Genomic DNA, 21070 nt, shown 5'->3' with positions numbered 1-21070 from the left:
CTAGACTGTAAGCTCGCTGTGGGCAGGGACTGTGTTTGCCGACTGTTGCTTTTACTTTTTACTGTTGCACCCCCTTCTCCCCCTCTCCCCTCGCCCCCCTCTCCATCCCCTCCATCTTACCTCCTTCCCTTCCCCACAGCACCTGTATACATGGATATATCATCAATCGTATTTATTGAGCGCTATGTGCAGAGCACTGTACTAAGCACTTGGGAAGTACAAATTGGCAACATATAGAGACAGTCCCTACCCAACAGCGGGCTCACAGTCTAAAAGGGGGAGACAGAGAACAAAACCAAACATACTAACAAAATAAAATTAATAGAATAGATATGTTTGTACATATTTACTACTCTATTTATTTATTTATTTTACTTGTACATATCTGTTCTATTTATTTTATTTTGTTAATATGTTTGGTTTTGTTCTCTGTCTCCCCCTTTTAGACTGTGAGCCCACGGTTGGGTAGGGACCGTCTCTAGATGTTGCCAACTTGGACTTCCCAAGCGCCTAGTACAGTGCTCTGCACACAGTAAGCGCTCAATAAATACAATTGATTGATTGATTGATTTTATACTCTCCCAAGCGCTTAGTCCAGTGCTCTGCATACAGTAAGCGCTCAACAAATACACCCGACGGATCCCATCTCACATCTGGGAGAACAACAAGCCTGCTGAGGCCATTTTTCATGACGACCTTGTAACCATTCCCAAAAAGTTAGGTCTCCAACTGATCCAGCCTAATTAGAACAGACAATTAGGACAATACCTGGATCTGACTTCATTTTATGTAAAGGGTACAAAATAAGAATAATAATAATGGTATTTGGTAAGCGCTTATCGTGTGCCACGCACTGTACTACGCGCTGGAGTACACACAAGGTAATCAGATTCTCCCACATGGGGCTCAGTCTTCACCCCCATTTTCCAGATGAGGGAACTGAGGCCCGGAGAACTGAAGTGACTTGCCCAAAGTCACACAGCTGACACGTGGCGGGGCCGGGATTCGAACCCATGACCTCGGGCTCCCAAGCCCTGGCTCTTTCCACTGAGCCACGCTGCTTTCCCCGAAGCGCCTAGAGCCTGGGTTTGGGAGTCAGACTGGGTCCTGGGTTCTGAGCCCGGCTCCGCCACGTGTCAGCTGTGTGACCTTGGGCAGGTCACTTCACTTCTCTGGGCCTCGGTTACCGCATCTGGAAAATGGGGATTGAGACTGTGAGCCCCATGTTGGGTAGGGACTGTCTCTATATGTTGCCAATTTGTACTTCCCAAGCGTTTAGTACAGTGCTCTGCACATAGTAAGCGCTCAATAAATACGCTTATTGATGATGATGATGATGTAGGACAGATAGTGTCCAACCTGACTGCCCTGTATCTACCCCGGTGCTTAGAACAGTACCTGGCACGTAGTAGGTGCTTAACAAATACCATAATTATTATTATTACCGACTCTGTTATATTGTAGTCTCCCAAGCACCTGGAACAACGCTTTGCACACAGTAAGCGCTCAATAAATACCACTGATTGATAAGAAACAGACTTCCTCCTCCACTATTTAAAATGTCAATTTCTGTACTACTGGAATTTTTCTTAAAAAAAACCTGTCATTAGTGGAGGACAGTGTCATTGTCCTTCCCAAGCACTTAGTACAGTGCTCTCCACATGGTAAGCGATCAATAAATACGACTGAATGAATTTAATAATAATAATAACAATAATAATAATAATAATGGAATTTGTTAAGCACTTACCATGTGCCAAGCACTGTTCTAAGCGCTGGGAGGGATACAAGGTGATCAGGTTTTCCCATGTGGGGCTCACAGTCTTAATCCCCATTTTACAGATGAGGTAACTGAGGCACAGAGACGCTAAGTGACTTGCCCAAAGGATTAGATTCGAACCCATGACCTCTGACTCCCAAGCCCGTGCATTTTCCACTGAGCCCCGCTGCTTTTCTATTTGATACTGTTAAATCCTTGGATATTTTAAATTACTTCTATTCAGCCAAGAAAAGCTCAAATGACCGATAAACTCGTCCTTTGGCTATCAATTAAATTACCAATAATCAACGTTCACCGGGGAAATTTAAAATTGCACTATCGGACACTGAACCTGCCAATAAAATCACTATTATTTCATTCATTCATTCACTCACATTTATTGAGCGCTTACTGTGTGCAGAGCACTGTACTAAGCGCTCGGGAATTATCTGAAGACGTCTCATGTAAAAAATACCGTTAAGCCAAATTTTTCAAAGAATGACTTATTCCCTAGAGAAGCAGCGTGGCTCAGCGGAAAGAGCACGAGCTTGGGAGTCAGAGGTCCTGGGTTCAAATCCCGGCTCCGCCACTTGTCAGCTGTGTGACTTTGGGCAAGGCGCTTCACTTCTCTGGGCCTCGGTTACCTCATCTGGAAAATGGGGATGAAGACCGTGAGCCCCATGTGGGACAACCTGATCACCTTGTTACCTCCCTAGCGCTTAGAACAGTGTTTTGCACGTAGTAAGCGTTTAATAAATGTCATCCTTATTATTATTATTATTACCCACTCCTTCTCCCTTTCCCCTATTCCTGCATTTTTAAGCCAAGCCATGCTCATTAAGCCCTTAGTACAGTGCTCTGCACACAGTAGGCGCTCAATAAATACGACTGAATGAATAAATACGATTGACTGAATGAATGAATTTGGAAGTTTGGCTTGGTTTTAAGGTAATTAACCATCATTGCCCTACAATACCTGTCTGTTGTGATGGTAAGTAGATCTGTGTTCTTGCAGTAGCGCTCTCCGACAAGTTTAATAAGTTTCTTCTTTGCATGATCATCCAAGTTCAGTGTGGCCAGTTTTACCTAGAAAGTCCAAGAAGAAGCTTACTTTAGCAAATAAATACTTTCCTTCAAACAGCAACCACCAAACTCCGTTCTACATGGGCTGAATAAAGAATCCTACCCATCGTAAATTGATTAATTAATTGATGACGGTATTTGTTAAGTGCCTATTAAGTGCCAATAATAATAATATATTATATAATACATATAATATAATAATAACAATGGCATCTATTAAGCACTTACTATGCATTTGTTAAGTGCTTATTAAGTGCCAATAATAATATATATATCATCATCATCATCATCAATCGTATTTATTGAGTGCTTACTGTGTGCAGAGCACTGTACTAAGTGCTTGGGAAGTACAAGTTGGCAACATATAGAGACAATCCCTACCCAACAGTGGGCTCACAGTCTAAAAGACTGTGTCTGTATATATATATAGATAGATAGATAGATAGATAGATATAGATATATATAATAATGGCATATATTAAGCACTTACTATGTATTTGTTAAGTGCTTATTAAGTGCCAATAATAACATTATATGTATAATATAATATATACAATAATGATGGCATCTATTAAGCACTTACTATGTATTTGTTAAGTGCTTATTAAGTGCCAATTATAAAATATATCATATATAATATAATAAATATAATATATCATATTATATTATAATAATGGCATCTATTAAGCACTTACTATGTATTTGCTAAGTGCTTATTAAGTGCCAATAATAATATAGTATAGATATAGTATAATATAATATATATATTAATAATGGCATCTATTAAGCACTTACTATGTATTTAAGTGCTTATTAAGTGCCAATAATAATATAATAAATATAATATATTATATTATATTATAATAATGGCATCTATTAAGCACTTACTATGTATTTGTTAAGTGCTTATTAAGTGCCAATAATAATATATTATAGATATGGTATAATATAATATTATATATAATAATAATGGCATCTATTAAGCACTTACTATGTATTTAAGTGCTTATTAAGTGCCAATAATAATATAATATAATAATAATGGCATCTATTAAGCACTTACTATGTATTTGTTAAGGTCTTAAGTGCCAATAATAATAATATAATATACTATATATATAATATAATATATATATAATAATGGCATCTATTAAGCACTTACTATGTATTTGTTAAGTGCTTATTAAATGCCAATAATATATTATATATATGTATAATATAATATAGTAATACAATGTATATAATATATATAATAACGGCATCTATTAAGCACTTACTATGTGCAAAGCACTGTTCTAAGCACTGGGGGGGATACAAGTTTATCAGGTTGTCCCTCGGGGGGGGCTCACAATCTTAATCCCATTTTCCAGATGAGGGAACTGAGGCCCAGAGAAGTGAACTGACTTGCCCAGGGTCACCCAGCCGACAAGTGGCAGAGCCGGAATTAGAACCCACGACCTCCGACTCCCAAGTTGCTTATTCTCTAGAGGTGGACACGACAGTCTAAATCCCATCTGCTCGGACAGCCGGTATTTCAGGTCTTCTTTGCCTCCTGATCCCATCGACAGATTGAAAAAGGAAGGGGGGGAAGAAGAAGGAGGATAAGGGGTAGAAAAATCTTTTTTTTTTTAAATGGCATTTATTAAGCGCTTACTATGTGCAAAGCACTGCTCTAAGCGCTGGGGGGGGGATACAAGGTGATCAGGTGGTCCCACGTGGGGCTCCCAGTTTTAATCCCCATTTTGCAGACGAGGGAACTGAGGTCCGGAGAAGTGACTCGCCCAAAGTCACGCAGCTGACAAGTGGCGGAGCCGGGATTCGAACCCACGACCAAGTCCGTGCTCTTTCCACTGAGCCACGCTGCTTCTCTTGGAATCGGGGATGCCCCTTCTTCCACTGTGACCCAAGTCATAAAGCGGAAATTGGGAAAGCGAAAAAGGGCAGTGGCAAAATACCCCATTTTCCGATTAAAGCTCAGTGAATCACGTGACGCATATACAGCTTATTTGACAGCTGGCAAATTGGCAAATAGAGAAGCGGCGTGGCTCAGTGGCAAGAGCCCGGGCTTTGGAGTCAGAGGTCACGGGTTCAAATCCCGCCTCCGCCACTTGTCAGCCGTGTGACTCTGGGCAAGTCGCTTCACTTCTCTGGGCCTCGGTTCCCTCATCTGGAAGACTGTGAGCCCCCCGTGGGACAACCTGATCGCCTTGTCACCTCCCCAGCGCTTAGAACAGTGCTTTGCACATAGTAAGCGCTTAATAAATGCCGTTATTATTATTATTTAAATACAGGAAAATTGGAGGAGGCAGGCAGACATTTCTAGCAACAACTATGACAAATGCATCAAATTTGCATCCCATATACATAAAAGCATATGCATACATGTATATATATACACACACACACACACATAGATGAGAAGCAGCGTGGCTCAGTGGAAAGAGCCCGGGCTTTGAGTCAGAGGTCATGGGTTCAAATCCCGGCTCCGCCAATTGTCAGCTGGGTGACTTTGGGCAAGTCACTTCACTTCTCTGTGCCTCAGTTCCCTCATCTGTAAAATGGGGATGAAGACTGTGAGCCCCCCGTGGGACAACCTGTTCTCCTTGTAACCTCCCCAGCGCTTAGAACAGTGCTTTGCACATAGTGAGTGCTTAATAAATGCCGTTATTATTATTATTTAAATACAGGAAAATTGGAGGAGGCAGACATTTCTAGCAATAACAATGACATACACATCAAATTTGCATCCCATATCCATATCCCATATCCATATCCCATCCCATATCCCCCTTTTAGACTGTGAGCCCACTGTTGGGTAGGGACTGTCTCTCTATGTTGCCAACTTGTACTTCCCAAGCGCTTAGCACAGTGCTCTGCACACAGTAAGCGCTCAATAAATACGATTGATTGATTGATAAAAGCATATGCATACATGTATATATATACACACACACACACACATAGATGAGAAGCAGCGTGGCTCAGTGGAAAGAGCCCAGGCTTTGAGTCAGAGGTCATGGGTTCAAATCCCGACTCCGCAAATTGTCAGCTGTGTGACTTTGGGCAAGTCACTTCACTTCTCCGGGCCTCAGGTCCCTCATCTGTAAAATGGGGATGAAGACCGTGAGCCCCCCCGTGGGACAACCTGATCACCTTGTAACCTCCCCAGCGCTTAGAACAGTGCTTGGCACATAGTAAGCGCTTAATAAATGCCACCATCATCATAAAAGCAGCTTCGTCTAGCGGAAAGAGTAAAGGTTTAGGAGTCAGAGTACCTGGGTTCTAATCCCAGCTCTGTCGCCTATTATCATCAATCGTATTTATTGAGCGCTTACTATGTGCACAGCACTGTACTGCGTCTGCTGTGCTTAGCACAGTGCTCTGCACACAGTAAGCGCTCAATAAATACGACTGAATGAATGAACGCTGTTTGACCTTGGGCAAGCCGCTTTCACTTCTCTGGGCCTCAGTTACCTCTCATTCATTCATTCAGTCGTATTTAGGAGAAGCAGCGCGGCTCAGTGGAAAAGAGCCCGGGCTTTGGAGTCGGAGGTCATGGGTTCAAATCCCGGCGCCGCCATTTGTCAGCCGGGTGACTCTGGGCAAGTCACTTCACTTCTCTGGGCCTCGGTTCCCTCATCTGTATAATGGGGATGAAAACTGTGAACCCCCAGTGGGACACCCTGATCACTCTGTAACCTCCCCAGCGCACAGAACAGTGCTTTGCACGTAGTAAGCGCTTAATAAATGCCCTCATTATTATTATTATGGAGCACTTACTGTGTGCAGAGCACTGTACTAAGCGCTTGGGAAGTACAATTCGGCAACATCTAGAGACGGTCCCTACCCAACAGCGGGCTCACAGTCGAGAAGGGGGAGAATTAAGACTGTGTGGGAGACACCGTCCCTATGTGTTGCCAACTTGTACTTCCCAAGCGCTTAGTACAGTGCTCTGCACACAGTAAGCGCTCAATAAATACGATTGCATGGACTGTGTCCAACCAACCTGATTAGCTTGGATTTATCCGAATGCGTAGTACAGTGCTCGGCACACAGTAGGCACTTACGGGTACCGTAAAAAAAAGAAAAAGTTTTCAAACCTGGGCCATTATGTCACAGCCCTTCCCTCTGGAAACACCAATGCTTCTCCTGGCTTAGAGAGCTAATCAATCAATCAATCAATCAATCGTATTTATTGAGCGCTTACTGTGTGCAGAGCACTGTACTAAGCGCTTGGGAAGTCCAAGTTGGCAACATATAGAGACGGTCCCTACCCAACAGTGGGCTCACAGTCTAGAATGTACCCTGAGCCCACTGTTGGGTAGGGACTGTCTCTATATGTTGCCAACTTGGACTTTCCAAGCGCTTAGTACAGTGCTCTGCACATAGTAAGCGCTCAATAAATACGATTGATGATGATGATGATGATTTGTTAAGCGCTTACTATGTGCAAAGCACTGTTCTAAGCGCTGGGGGTGGGGGATACAAGGTGATCAGGTTGTCCCACGCGGGGCTCACAGTCTTAATCCCCATTTTACAGATGAGGGAACTGAGGCCCAGAGAAGTGAAGTGACTTTAAGCCCAAGGTCACACAGCAGGCATGTGGCGGAACTGGGATTCGAACCCATGACCTCTGGCTCCAAAGCCCGTGCTCTTTTCCACTGAGCCACGCTGCTTCTCTTCCGATCCCGTATTCCCGCTGTATATTTCTCGGGGCGTTCACAAGAGTACCCCTATTTATCCGTGGCTAGAGCATCCGGGCGAGCCCTGCCTCTCTGGGGCAGGCAGGGGGTAAATCCCAAGCGCTTAGTACAGTGCTCTGCACACCGTAAGCGCTCAATAAATACGACATTGAATGAATGAATGAATACGGATCCAAGCAGCGTGGCTCAGTGGAAAGAGCCCGGGCTTGGGAGTCGGAGGTCTTGGGTTCTAATCCCGGCTCTGCCGCTTGTCAGCTGTGTGACCTTGGGCAAGTCACTTCACTTCTCTGGGCCTCGGTTACCTCATCTGTAAAATGGGGATGAAGACTGTGAGCCCCGCGTGGGACAACCTAACCTAGTATCAACCCCAGCGCTTAGAACAGTGCTTTACACATACTAAGCGCTTAACAAATACCAACATTATTATTGGTAATAATAATAATAATAATAATAATAATAGCATTTGTTAAGCACGTACTATGTGCCACGTACTGTTCTAAGCACTGGGATAGATACAGGGTAATCAGGCGGGCCCAATCCCTGTCCCATATAATAGTATTAATAATAAGTATGGTATTTGTTGAGCACTTACAATGTGCCAGGCACTGTACTAAGCACTGGGGTGGAGCCAAGCAAATCGGGTTGGACATAATAGTAATAATAATAATAATAATAATAATAGTATTTGTTAAGCGCTTACTATGTGCAAAGCACTGTTCTAAGCGCTGGGGAGGTTACAAGGTGATCAGGTTGTCCCATGGGGGGCTCACAGTTTTAATCCCCATTTTCCAGATGAGGTAATTGAGGCCCAGAGAATCAATCAATTGTATTTATTGAGCGCTTACTGTGTGCAGAGCACTGTACTAAGCGCCTGGGAAGTACAAGTTGGCAACATATAGAGACAGTCCCTACCCAACAGTGGGCTCACAGTCTAGACTCGCCCAAACTCACACAGCTGACAGTTGGGGAGTCAGGATTTGAACCCACAACCTCTGACTCCAAAGCCCGGGCTCCTTCCACTGAGCCACGCTGGTCCCTGTCCCACGTGGGGCTCACAGTCTAAATCCCCGCCCATTCTCCAGATGAGGTAACGGAGGCACGGAGAGGCGAAGGGACTTTCCCGAGGTCACGCAGCGGATTCACTCATTCATTCAGTCGCATTTATTGAGCGCTTACTGCGTGCGGAGCACCGTACTTGGCGCTTGGGAAGTCCAAGTTGGCGACCTATGGAGACGGTCCCGACCCGACAGTGGGCTTACAGTCTAGCAGATGGGGGGCGGAGTCGGGATTCGAACTCAGGATTCCCAGGCCAGAACACTCCCGGGTGTTGGATCCATCGGAAGGGGACAAAGGAGCGGCCCGCTGACCCGGGAGACGGCTCCATTGGCAATCCATTGGCGGGGCAGCGGCATTCCCGCCCACCTTGGCTCTCCCCCTCTTCCCCGGAAGCTCGCTGCGGGCAGGGAAATGCGCCTCTTTTATTGTCCTATTTTCCCCTCCCAAGCGCAGGCCTTGCTCTGCTGTGTGACCTTGGGTAAGTCACTTCATCATCATCATCAATCGTATTTATCGAGCGCTTCCTATGTGCAGAGCACTGTACTAAGCACTTGGGAAGTACAAATTGGCACCATAGAGAGACGGTCCCTACCCAACAGTGGGCTCACGGTCTAAAAGGGGGAGACAGAGAACAAAACCAAACATACTAACAAAATAAAATAAATAGAATAGATATGGACAAGTAAAATAGAGTAATAAATATGTACAAACGTATATCCATATATACAGGTGCTGTGGGGAAGGGAAGGAGGTAAGATGGGGGGGATGGAGGGGGGACGAGGGGGAGAGGAAGGAAGGGGCTCAGTCTGGGAAGGCCTCCTGGAGGAGGTGAGGCCTTCTTCACTTCTCCGGGCCTCGGTTACCTCATCTGGAAAAGGGGGACCGAGACTGGGAGTTCCACGTGGGGCAGTGGGCCCGTTGTTGGGTGGGGGTTGTCTCTGTTTGTTGCCCAGTTGTACTTTCCAAGCGTTTAGTACACAGTAGGCGCTCAATAAATACGATTGAATGAATGAATGAATGATAGGGACTGTGTCCAACTAGACTGGGAGCCCACTGTTGGGTAGGGACCGTCTCTAGATGTTGCCAACTTGGACTTCCCAAGCGCTTAGTACAGTGCTCTGCACACAGTAAGCGCTCAATAAATACGATTGAATGAATGAATGAATGAATGATAGGGACTGTGTCCAACTAGACTGTGAGCCCACTGTTGGGTAGGGACCGTCTCTATATGTTGCCAACTTGGACTTCCCAAGCGCTTAGTACAGTGCTCTGCACACAGTAAGCGCTCAATAAATACGATTGAATGAATGAATGAATGAATGATAGGGACTGTGTCCAACTAGACTGTGAGCCCACTGTTGGGTAGGGACCGTCTCTATATGTTGCCAACTTGGACTTCCCAAGCGCTTAGTACAGAGCTCTGCACACAGTAAGCGCTCAATAAATACGATTCAATGAATGAATGAATGAACTCAATTAATTTGTAACCATCCCAGCGCTTACTACAGTGCCTGGCACAATAAATATCACTATTATTATTATTATTATTACTATTACAAAGCAGATTGGACCTGGTCAATCCTCCCAGAGGTGGATGAATGAATGAACAAACTCAATTAACTTGTAACCACCCCAGCGCTTAGTACAGTGCCTGGCACACAGTAAGCACTTAAATATCACTATTATTACTATTATTATTATTATTACTATTACAAAGCAGATTGGACCTGGTCAATCTGGTCAATCCTCCCAGAGGTCGATGAATGAATGAACGAACTCAATTAACTTGTAACCACCCCAGCGCTTACTACAGTGCCTGGCACACTGTAAGCACTTAAATATCACTATTATTACTATTATTATCATTATTATTATTATTATTATTACTATTACAAAGCAGATTGGACCTGGTCAATCCTCCCAGAGGTCACAGTCTGAAGGGGAGCGAGAATGGTTAATACAGTACAGCGTGGCTCAGTGGAAAGAGCCCGGGCTTTGGAGTCAGAGGTCATGGGTTCAAATCCCAGCTCCGCCACTTGTCAGCTGTGTGACTTTGGGCAAGTCACTTCACTTCTCTGGGCCTCAGTAACCTCATCTGGAAAATGGGGATGAAGACTGTGAGCCCCCACCTTGGGACAACCTGATCACCTTGTAACCTCCCCAGTGCTTAGAACAGTGCTTTGTACATATTTATTCTATTTATTTTATTTGGTTTATATGTTTTGTTCTGTTGTCCGTCTCTCCCTTTTAGACTGGGAGCCCGCTGTTGGGTAGGGACCGTCTCTAGATGTTGCCAACTTGGACTTCCCAAGCGTTTAGTACAGTGCCCTCCACAAAGTAAGCATTCAATAAATACAACTGAATGAATGAATGAATAGTAAGCACTTAATAAATGCTATTATTATAATAATAATAATTATTATTATTATTATTACTCTGCACTCAGTAAGCGCTCCCGGAAGGCAGGTACCATGTGAACCAACCCCAGTCCGCTCACCTAAGTGCTTAGTACAGGGCTCTGCACACGGGAAGTGCTCACTAAATGGACTGATTTTCCTTCCCATACTACTACTAGGGGGAAAAAAAAAATTCACTAGCCTATCCTTGGAAGCTGACAAGAAGAAAGGTCTCAAATATTTCTCCCCAACCTATTTTAATTTAGATTTACGCTCCCGTAGCAGAAATGCCATGAGGAAAACTACCAAATGATAGATGGACTGATTTTCCTTTCCATACTACTACTAGGGGGAAAAAAAATTCACTAGCCTATCCTTTGAAACTGACAAGAAGAAAGGCCTCAAATATTTCTCCACACTCTATTTTAATTTAGATTTACGCTCTCGTAGCAGAAATGCCATGAGGAAAACTACCAAATGAAAGATGGACTGATCTTCCTTTCCATACTACTACTAGGGGGAAAAAAAAATTCACTAGCCTATCCTTGGAAGCTGACAAGAAGAAAGGCCTCAAATATTTCTCCATAACCTATTTTAATTTAGATTTACGCTCTCGTGGCAGAAATGCCATGAGGAAAACTACTAAATGATACATGGACTGATTTTCCTTTCCATACTACTACTAGGGGGAAAGAAAAATTCACTAGCCTATCCTTGGAAGCTGACAAGAAAGGCCTCAAATATTTCTCCCCAACCTATTTTAATTTAGATTTATGCTCTCATAGCAGAAATGCCATGAGGAAAACTACCAAATGATAGATGGACTGATTTTCCTTTCCATACTACTACTAGGGAAAAAAAAAATTCACTAGCCTATCCTTGGAAGCTGACAAGAAAAAAGGCCTCAAATATTTCTCCACAATCTATTTTAATTTAGATGTACGCTCTCGTGGCAGAAATGCCATGAGGAAAACGACCAAATGATACATGGACTGATTTTCCTTTCCATACTACTACTAGGGGGAAAGAAAAATTCACTAGCCTATCCTTGGAAGCTGACAAGAAAGGCCTCAAATATTTCTCCCCAACCTATTTTAATTTAGATTTATGCTCTCATAGCAGAAATGCCATGAGGAAAACTACCAAATGATAGATGGACTGATTTTCCTTTCCATACTACTACTAGGGAAAAAAAAAATTCACTAGCCTATCCTTGGAAGCTGACAAGAAAAAAGGCCTCAAATATTTCTCCACAATCTATTTTAATTTAGATTTACGCTCTCGTGGCAGAAATGCCATGAGGAAAACGACCAAATGATACATGGACTGATTTTCCTTTCCATACTACTACTAGGGGGAAAGAAAAATTCACTAGCCTATCCTTGGAAGCTGACAAGAAAGGCCTCAAATATTTCTCCCCAACCTATTTTAATTTAGATTTATGCTCTCATAGCAGAAATGCCATGAGGAAAACTACCAAATGATGCATGGACTGATTTTCCTTTCCATACTACTACTAGGGGGGAAAAAAAATTCACTAGCCTATCCTTGGAAGACTGTGAGCCCACTGTTGGGTAGGGACTGTCTCTATATGTTGCCAATTTGTACTTCCCAAGCGCTAGTACAGTGCTCTGCACATAGTAAGTGCTCAATAAATACGATTGATGATGATGATGACAAGAAGAAAGGCCTCAAATATTTCTCCCCAATCTATTTTAATTTAGATTTACGTTCTCGTGGCAGAAATGCCATGAGGAAAACTACCAAATGATAGATGGACTGATTTTCCTTTCCATACTACTACTAAGGGAAAAACAAAATTCACTAGCCTATCCTTGGAAGCTGACAAGAAGAAAGGCCTCAAATATTTCTCCACAATCTATTTTAATTTAGATTTACGCTCTCATGGCAGAAATGCCATGAGGAAAACTACCAAATGATGGATGGTGATTTTCCTTTCCATACTACTACTAGGGGGAAAAAAATTCACTAGCCTATCCTTGGAAGCTGACAAGGAAGGCCTCAAATATTTCTCCGCAATCTATTTTAATTTAGATTTACGCTCTCGTAGCAGAAATGCCATGAGGAAAACTACCAAATGATAGATGGACTGATTTTCCTTTCCATACTACTACTAGGGGGGGAAAAAAATTCACTAGCCTATCCTTTGAAGCTGACAAGAAGAAAGGCCTCAAATATTTCTCCACAATCTATTTTAATTTAGATTTACGCTCTCATAGCAGAAATGCCATGAGGAAAACTACCAAATGATAGATGGACTGATTTTCCTTTCCATACTACTACTAGGGGGAAAAAAAATTCACTAGCCTATCCTTTGAAACTGACAAGAAGAAAGGCCTCAAATATTTCTCCACACTCTATTTTAATTTAGATTTACGCTCTCGTAGCAGAAATGCCATGAGGAAAACTACCAAATGAAAGATGGACTGATCTTCCTTTCCATACTACTACTAGGGGGAAAAAAAAATTCACTAGCCTATCCTTGGAAGCTGACAAGAAGAAAGGCCTCAAATATTTCTCCATAACCTATTTTAATTTAGATTTACGCTCTTGTGGCAGAAATGCCATGAGGAAAACTACTAAATGATACATGGACTGATTTTCCTTTCCATACTACTACTAGGGGGAAAGAAAAATTCACTAGCCTATCCTTGGAAGCTGACAAGAAAGGCCTCAAATATTTCTCCCCAACCTATTTTAATTTAGATTTATGCTCTCATAGCAGAAATGCCATGAGGAAAACTACCAAATGATAGATGGACTGATTTTCCTTTCCATACTAATACTAGGGAAAAAAAAAATTCACTAGCCTATCCTTGGAAGCTGACAAGGAAGGCCTCAAATATTTCTCCGCAATCTATTTTAATTTAGATTTACGCTCTCGTAGCAGAAATGCCATGAGGAAAACTACCAAATGACAGATGGACTGATTTTCCTTTCCATACTACTACAAAGGGGGAAAAAAAATTCACTAGCCTATCCTTGGAAGCTGACAAGAAGAAAGGCCTCAAATATTTCTCCACAATCCATTTTAATTTAGATTTACGCTCTCGCGGCAGAAATGCCATGAGGAAAACTACCAAATGATGGATGGTGATTTCCCTGTTCTGCGATCTAACGGATTTTAGGGGTTGGAAGTGATCACAACTGTACCCCGAGACCTGGATATTGTCCGCTGTGGCTTCTCCCTACTGTCTAGCCTCCTGTTGAGTCACAAAAGTTGTGTTATGAAAAGGAGAGGGGTTTTGGTTTGCTTGGTTTTTAATGGTATCTGTTAAGTTATTATTAAGTGCTTAAGCGCTTGTTAAGCACTTAGTACAGTGCTCTGCACACAGTAAGCGCTCAATAAATACGATTGATTGATTAAGCACCAGAAACTAAACTAAGCGCTGACTATATGGCAGGAACTATACTAAGCACTGGGATAGGTACGAGGTTCGTTGAATCGTATTTACTGCGCGCCTACTGTTCAATCCCGGCTCCACCGCTTGTCAGCTGTGTGACTTTGGGCAAGGCACTTCACTTCTCTGGGCCTCAGTTCCCTCATCTGTTAAATGGGGATGAAGACTGGGAGCCCCTCGTGGGACAACCTGATCACCTTGTATCCCCCCAGCGCTTAGAACAGTGCTTTGCACATAGTAAGCAGTGGCAGTAAGCATAGAGAAGTAGCATGGCTTAGTGGAAAGAGCCCGGGCTTTGGAGTCAGAGGTCATGGGTTCAAATCCCAGCTCCGCCAACTGTCAGCTGTGTGACTGTGGGCAAGTCACTTCACTTCTCTGGGCCTCAGTTCCCTCATCTGTAAATTGGGGACTACAACTGGGAGCCCCCCGTGGGACAACCTGATCACCTTGTATCCCCCCCAGCGCTTAGAAAAGTGCTTTGCACATAGTAAGCGCTTAACAAGTGCTAACATTATTATTATTACTGTGTGCAAAGAGGTTGTCATTCATTCATTCATTCAACTGGATTTATTGAGTGCTTACTGTGTGCAGAGCACTGTACTAAGCGCTTGGAAAGTACAGTTTGGCAACAGAGACAATTCCTACCCAACAACGGGCTCAATCAATCAACCGTATTTATTGAGCGCTTACTGTGTGCAGAGCACTGTACTAAGCGCTTGGGAAGTGCAAGTTGGCAACATATGGAGACAGTCCGTACCCAACAGTGGGCTCACAGTCTAGAAGGGGGAGACAGAGAACAAAACAAAACATATTAACAAAATAAAAGAAATAGAATAAATATGTACAAATAAAATAGAGTAATAAATACGTACAAACATATATACAGGTGCTGTGGGGAAGGGAAGGAGGTAAGGCGGGGGGATGGAGAGGGGGACGAGGGGGAGAGGAAGGAAGGGGCTCAGTGTGGGAAGGCCTCCTGGCGGAGGTGAGCTCTCAGTAGGGTCTTGAAGGGAGGAAGAGAGCTAGCTTGGCGGAGGGGCAGAGGGAGGCCATTCCAGGCCCAGGGGAGGACGTGGGCCGGGGGTCGACGGCGGGACGGGCAAGAACGAGGCCCGGTGAGGAGATTAGCGGCGGAGGAGAGGAGGGTGCGGGCTGGGCTGGAGAAGGTGAGGGAACTGAGGCAGAGAGGAGTGAAGTGATTTGCCCAAGGTCACACGGCAGACAACGCAGGGGCCAGGATTAGAACCCAAGTCCTTCTGACTCCCTGGGCTCTAGCCACTAGGCCAGATTTTGGGTCGGAGAGAAGTAAAGTGGGAATTCAGTGCCTGTTCTTTCTCCCACGTCAAATGTGAGCCCCCATCATTCATTCATTCAATCGCGTTTATTGAGCGCTTACTGTGTGCAGAGCACTGTACTAAGCGCTTGGAAAGTCCAAGTTGGTAACATAAAGAGACAGTCCCTACCCAACAACGGGCCATCAGTACTTAACAGGAGAAGCAGCGTGGCTCAGCGGAAAAAGCTCGGGCTTTGGAGTCAAAGGTTATGGGTTCGAATCCCGACTCCGCCACACGTCTGCTGTGTGACCTTGGGCACATCATTTAACTTCTCTGAGCCTCAGTTCCCTCATCTGTAAAACGGGGATGAGGACTGTGAGCCCCCCGTGGGACAACCTGATCACCTTGTAATCTTCCCCAGCGCTTAGAACAGTGCTTTGCACATAGTGAGCGCTTAATAAATGCCATCATTATTATTATTTTTAACACTGTTATGGTTCTCCTCGACATCACTTCACAATCTCACTTTGCACTGTCTGCAATGTGGATTCTAGTCAGTCAGTCCTATTTGTCAAGCACCTACTATGTGCCGAGCACTGTCTGAGCGCGTAGGAGAGCACGATATAACAGCACAACAGACACATTCCCGGCCCACAGCGAGGTGATAGCCTAGGTTTCGGATTTATTGACGGCTTTCCGGGTTCCCCCGAGATTTCTCTCTCTCTCACCTTCAGGGTGACAACTCTCGCTTTCGGATTCCGGAGAGACGGCCCAGCGGAGACGTAGTCGGCCGTCTCGATCTCAACCGGAAAATGTTCCTCGCATTTTTCATCGGTGTCCAGGGCGGCTGGCCACTCGGTGCAGAAATCTGGAAATGGGATTGAACGAACAAAAACGTGGAGGCTTTGGAGCCATTTCCCGTCGTTTCTGAGCCCAAAGCCTCCCCCCACGGAAGCGGGTCTGGAATTCGGCATCCAGGGGGTCAGGAGACTCACAGGATTTCAGTCACACTGGGCTACGGAAGGGTGGATCAGCCAGTCGGTCGTATTTATTGAGCACTTACTGTGTGCAGGGTACTGTACTAAGCACTTGGGAGAGTACAATACAACAACAGATACATTCCCTGCACACAACGTCACACTAACAGGAATAAACAATGGGGGTTTCATTACTATAAGACATTGGATTCACACACTCTAGAGAAGCAGAGTGGCTCGGTGGAAAGAGTCCGGGCTTGGGAGTCGGGTCATGAGTTCTAATCCCATCTCCGCCACTTGTCAGCGGCGTGACTCTGGGCAAGTCACTTCACTTCGCTGTGCCTCAGTTACCTCATCTGTAAAACGGGGGTTAAGTGGGTGCTTTTCCTGAGGAAGCGGAGAAGAGTTTGGGAAACGGAAACAGCTGGAGCCTTTTATTAAGATTAAAGGCTTTATTATCATCAATAAGCAAAGCACTAAACAAATTATAATCAATAGCAGAGCAAGAAATACTAATCCATAACAAATTATAAAGAACAAGAACAAGAAAGGGGTTCATGCATCACCGACCCTAATTCATTTGTTACATCCAGGTCAACAACAGTTCACCCGGAGTCTCCAGAATCGGGAAAGTCAAAGGGGTTCATGCATCACCGATCCTAATTCATCTACTACATCCACGTCAACAACAGCTCACCCGGAGTCTCTAGAATCGGGAAGGTCAAAGGGGTTCAGACATCACCGATCCTAATTCATCTGTTACATCCAGGTCAACAACAGTTCACCCGGAGTCTCTAGAATCGGGAATGTCAAAGGGGTTCATACATCACCGATCCTAATTCATCTGTTACATCCAGGTCAACAACAGTTCACCCGGAGTTTCTAGAATCGGGAAGGTCACAGGGGTTCATACATCACCGATCCTAATTCATCTGTTACATCCAGGTCAACAACAGTTCACCCGGAGTCTCTAGAATCGGGAAGGTCAAAGGGGTTCATACATCACCGATTCTAATTCATCTGTTACATCCAGGTTAACAACAGTTCACCCGGAGTCTCTAGAATCGGGAAAGTCAAAGGGGTTCATACATCACCAATCCTAATTCATCTACTACATCCACGTCAACAACAGCTCACCCGGAGTCCCTAGAATCGGGAAAGTCAAAGGGGTTCATACATCACCAATCCTAATTCATCTGTTACATCCAGGTCAACAACAGTTCACCCAGAGTTTCTAGAATCGGGAAAGTCAAAGGGGTTCATACATCACCGATCCTAATTCATCTGTTACATCCAGGTCAACAACAGTTCACCGGGAGTCTCTAGAATCGGGAAAGTCAAAGGGGTTCATACATCACCGATCCTAATTCATCTACTACATCCACGTCAACAACAGTTCACCCGGAGTCTCTAGAATCGGGAAGGTCAAAGGGGTTCATACATCACTGATCTTAATTCATCTGTTACATCCAGGTCAACAACAGCTCACCTGGAGTTTCTAGAATCGGGAAAGTCAAAGGGGTTCATACATCACCGATCCTAATTCATCTACTACATCCACGTCAACAACAGTTCACCCAGAGTCTCTAGAATCGGGAAGGTCAAAGGGGTTCGTACATCACCGATCCTAATTCATCTGCTACATCCAGGTCAACAACAGTTCACCTGGAGTTTCTAGAATCGGGAAGGTCAAAGGGGTTCATACATCACCGATCTTAATTCATCTGTTACATCCAGGTCAACAACAGTTCACCCGGAGTCTCTAGAATCGGGAAAATCAAAGGGGTTCATACATCACCGATCCTAATTCATCTGCTACATCCAGGTCGACACTTCACATGGGAAGCCCCGGGACAGCTCACCTGGAGTCTCTAGAATCGGGAAAATTCAGTGCATCCACTCCCAGGTGAGGCTTCAAGTGAGTTCCAGGACTTTTCCAGTTTTACAGTCCGAGACAGAACAACTTATCTAACTTAGTTTACACAAGGTTTGGTTATTTTTGTATCTGTGTTGACACAAGGGCCGCTGTTCCCAACGGTCCGCCAACCCGGTGCAGGGTGAGCCTCAAGAGCAAGGACATCCTTTTTATACAATAGTTTCACCAACGTGAGTAATCAACCCTCCTTTAACCCCTAACAAGAAATAGGTGTAGAAGTTATAATCATCCTCCGCAGGAGTTGTAAACAACCCCAATCGATCCACTACAGTGGGGATTAAGACTGTGAGTCCCACGTGGGACAACCTGATAACTCTGTATCTCCCCCAGCGCTTAGAACAGTGCTTGGCACATAGTAAGCGCTTAACGTATACCATCATCATCACCATTATTACTATTAGAGGCACAGAAGCAAGGTGGAAAATGAAGGTGAGAAGCAGCGTGGCCTAGTGCATAGAGCACGGACTTGGCAGTCAGGGGATCTGGGTTCTAATTCTGGCTCCGCCACTTGCCTGCTGGGTGACCTTGGGCAAGTCGCTTCGCTTCTCTGGGCCTCAGTTCCCTCGTCGGGAAAATGGGGATGAAAACTGGGAGTCCTACCAGGGACAGGGACTGTGTCCAAACCTGATTCACTCATTCATTCATTCATTCAATTGTATTTATTGAGAGCTTACTGTGTGCAGAGCACTGTACTAAGCGCTTGGGAAGTACAAGTCGACAACATCTAGAGATGGTCCCTACCCAACAGCGGGCTCACAGTCTAGAAGGGGGAGACAGACAACATAACAAAACATATTAACAAAATAAAATAAATAGTACATATGAACAAGTAAAATAGAGTAATAAATATGTACAAACATATATACAGGTGCATATATACAGGTGCTGATAAACTTGTAATAATAATAATGGTGGCATTTGTTAAGCGCTTATTATGTGCCAAGCACTGTTCTAAGCGCTGAGAGCATCAGGTCGTCCCACGGGGGGCTCACAGTCTTAATCCCCATTTTACAGATGAGGGAACTGAGGCCCAGAGAAGTGAAATGACTTGCCCAAAGTCACACAGCTGACAACTGGCGGAGCCGGGATTAGAACCCACGACCTCTGACTCCCAAGCCCTTGCTCTTTCCACTGAGCCACGCCATTTACCTCAGTGCTTAGAACAGTGCTTGGCACGTAGGAAGCACTTAACGAATACTTCAATTATTATTCTCTAATCATAACTCACTTCACAGATTAGGAGTCCCTCAAGGGACAGGAATCCCCTTGGGCAGTGCCTGGCATAAAGTAAGTGCTTAACAAATACCATCATTATTATTATTCTTCAGACCTGAGTTTTCCTTCCCGGGGCTTAGTACAGCGCTTTTTTTACTTAGTACAGAGGAGCCTTAATAAATACTATTATTCCTAATATTGCTATTCTGCTACCCTGGCTGTCGCACACCACCCTCAAGAGGAAGAAAGACCTCAGCACGGTTACCTTCTCCTCATCGGCCTAAAAGAACAAGAAAGTTTATTTCGGCACTTGGAAGAAGATGCCGGAATGACATAAGGTCCATGTCTTAGCATAGGATGCTGTTACCATGGTGAAGTCGCATTTTTCCCCACAGAGAATTTTCCAAGGACATCGCGGTGAATGATAGTCTATCCAAGGGGAATAACTAAATTATACAGCACATGAAGCGCACCAAGAGACGCCTAAACAAACTAAGCTATAAGCTAAATCAAATTCAAAATCTATATACCCATCAGCACTAGTACGGGCAATATAAAGAACATCTTTCACTAGAAAACACTTGAAAAGCATTAGCGAATTAGTGCAACCATCTCACTTGACACAAGTTTCCCCAACTTCAAAGGTGGAGCAAAGCAGTGTGATTAGTCACAGATCTGAGATAAGATCAATCGCTTAGAACAGTGCTTTGCACATAGTAAGTGCTTAATAAATGCCATCATTATTACTATCAGTCATCTGATTCCCAAGATAATCTTCATCATCATCATCCGTGATGCACATAGGAAGCGCTTAATAAATGCCATCATTATTATTATCAGTCTTCTGATTCCCAAGATAATCTTCATCATCATCATCCGTGATGCACATAAGAAGCGCTTAATAAATGCCATCATTATTATTATCAGTCTTCTGACTCCCAAGATAATCTTCATCATCATCATCCGTGATGCTTACTGAGCGCTTCCTATGTGCAGAGCACTGTACTAAGCACTTGAGTAAAATACAACAGCGTTGGTTGACACATTCCCTGCCCACAACGAGCTTACAGTCTAGAAGGGTAAGGCAAATAATTTAGGATACATAGCTTATAGATCTGGAGGATGAGAAAATTAAATTAAATTGGAGTATGGCCCAACGCTACGATTGAGCGCTTAGTACGGTGCTCTGGCTACAGGAAATGCTCAACCATGGATTGATCGGTTAGAGGAATAAGGGCAAAAATCAAGA

General features: G+C 44.1%; 1 protein-coding gene across 1 annotated transcript in view; it reads right to left on the bottom strand.

The window, feature by feature from the left end:
• Positions 1 to 21070, bottom strand: part of MRPS35 (mitochondrial ribosomal protein S35) — a 67515-nt gene that overhangs the window by 14684 nt on the left and 31761 nt on the right. Inside the window, exons 6-7 of the mRNA XM_038765183.1 lie at positions 16422 to 16561; positions 2736 to 2845 (exon numbers count right to left, since the gene is read on the bottom strand). Of these exons, the coding sequence (XP_038621111.1) occupies positions 2736 to 2845; positions 16422 to 16561 (250 nt within the window). The remainder of the gene's footprint in view (positions 1 to 2735; positions 2846 to 16421; positions 16562 to 21070) is intronic.

This window comes from Tachyglossus aculeatus, chromosome 2 (assembly GCF_015852505.1).
Source record: "Tachyglossus aculeatus isolate mTacAcu1 chromosome 2, mTacAcu1.pri, whole genome shotgun sequence".
NCBI classification, from domain to species: Eukaryota; Metazoa; Chordata; class Mammalia; order Monotremata; family Tachyglossidae; genus Tachyglossus; species Tachyglossus aculeatus.
This window is presented reverse-complemented; position numbering and strand designations above follow the sequence as displayed.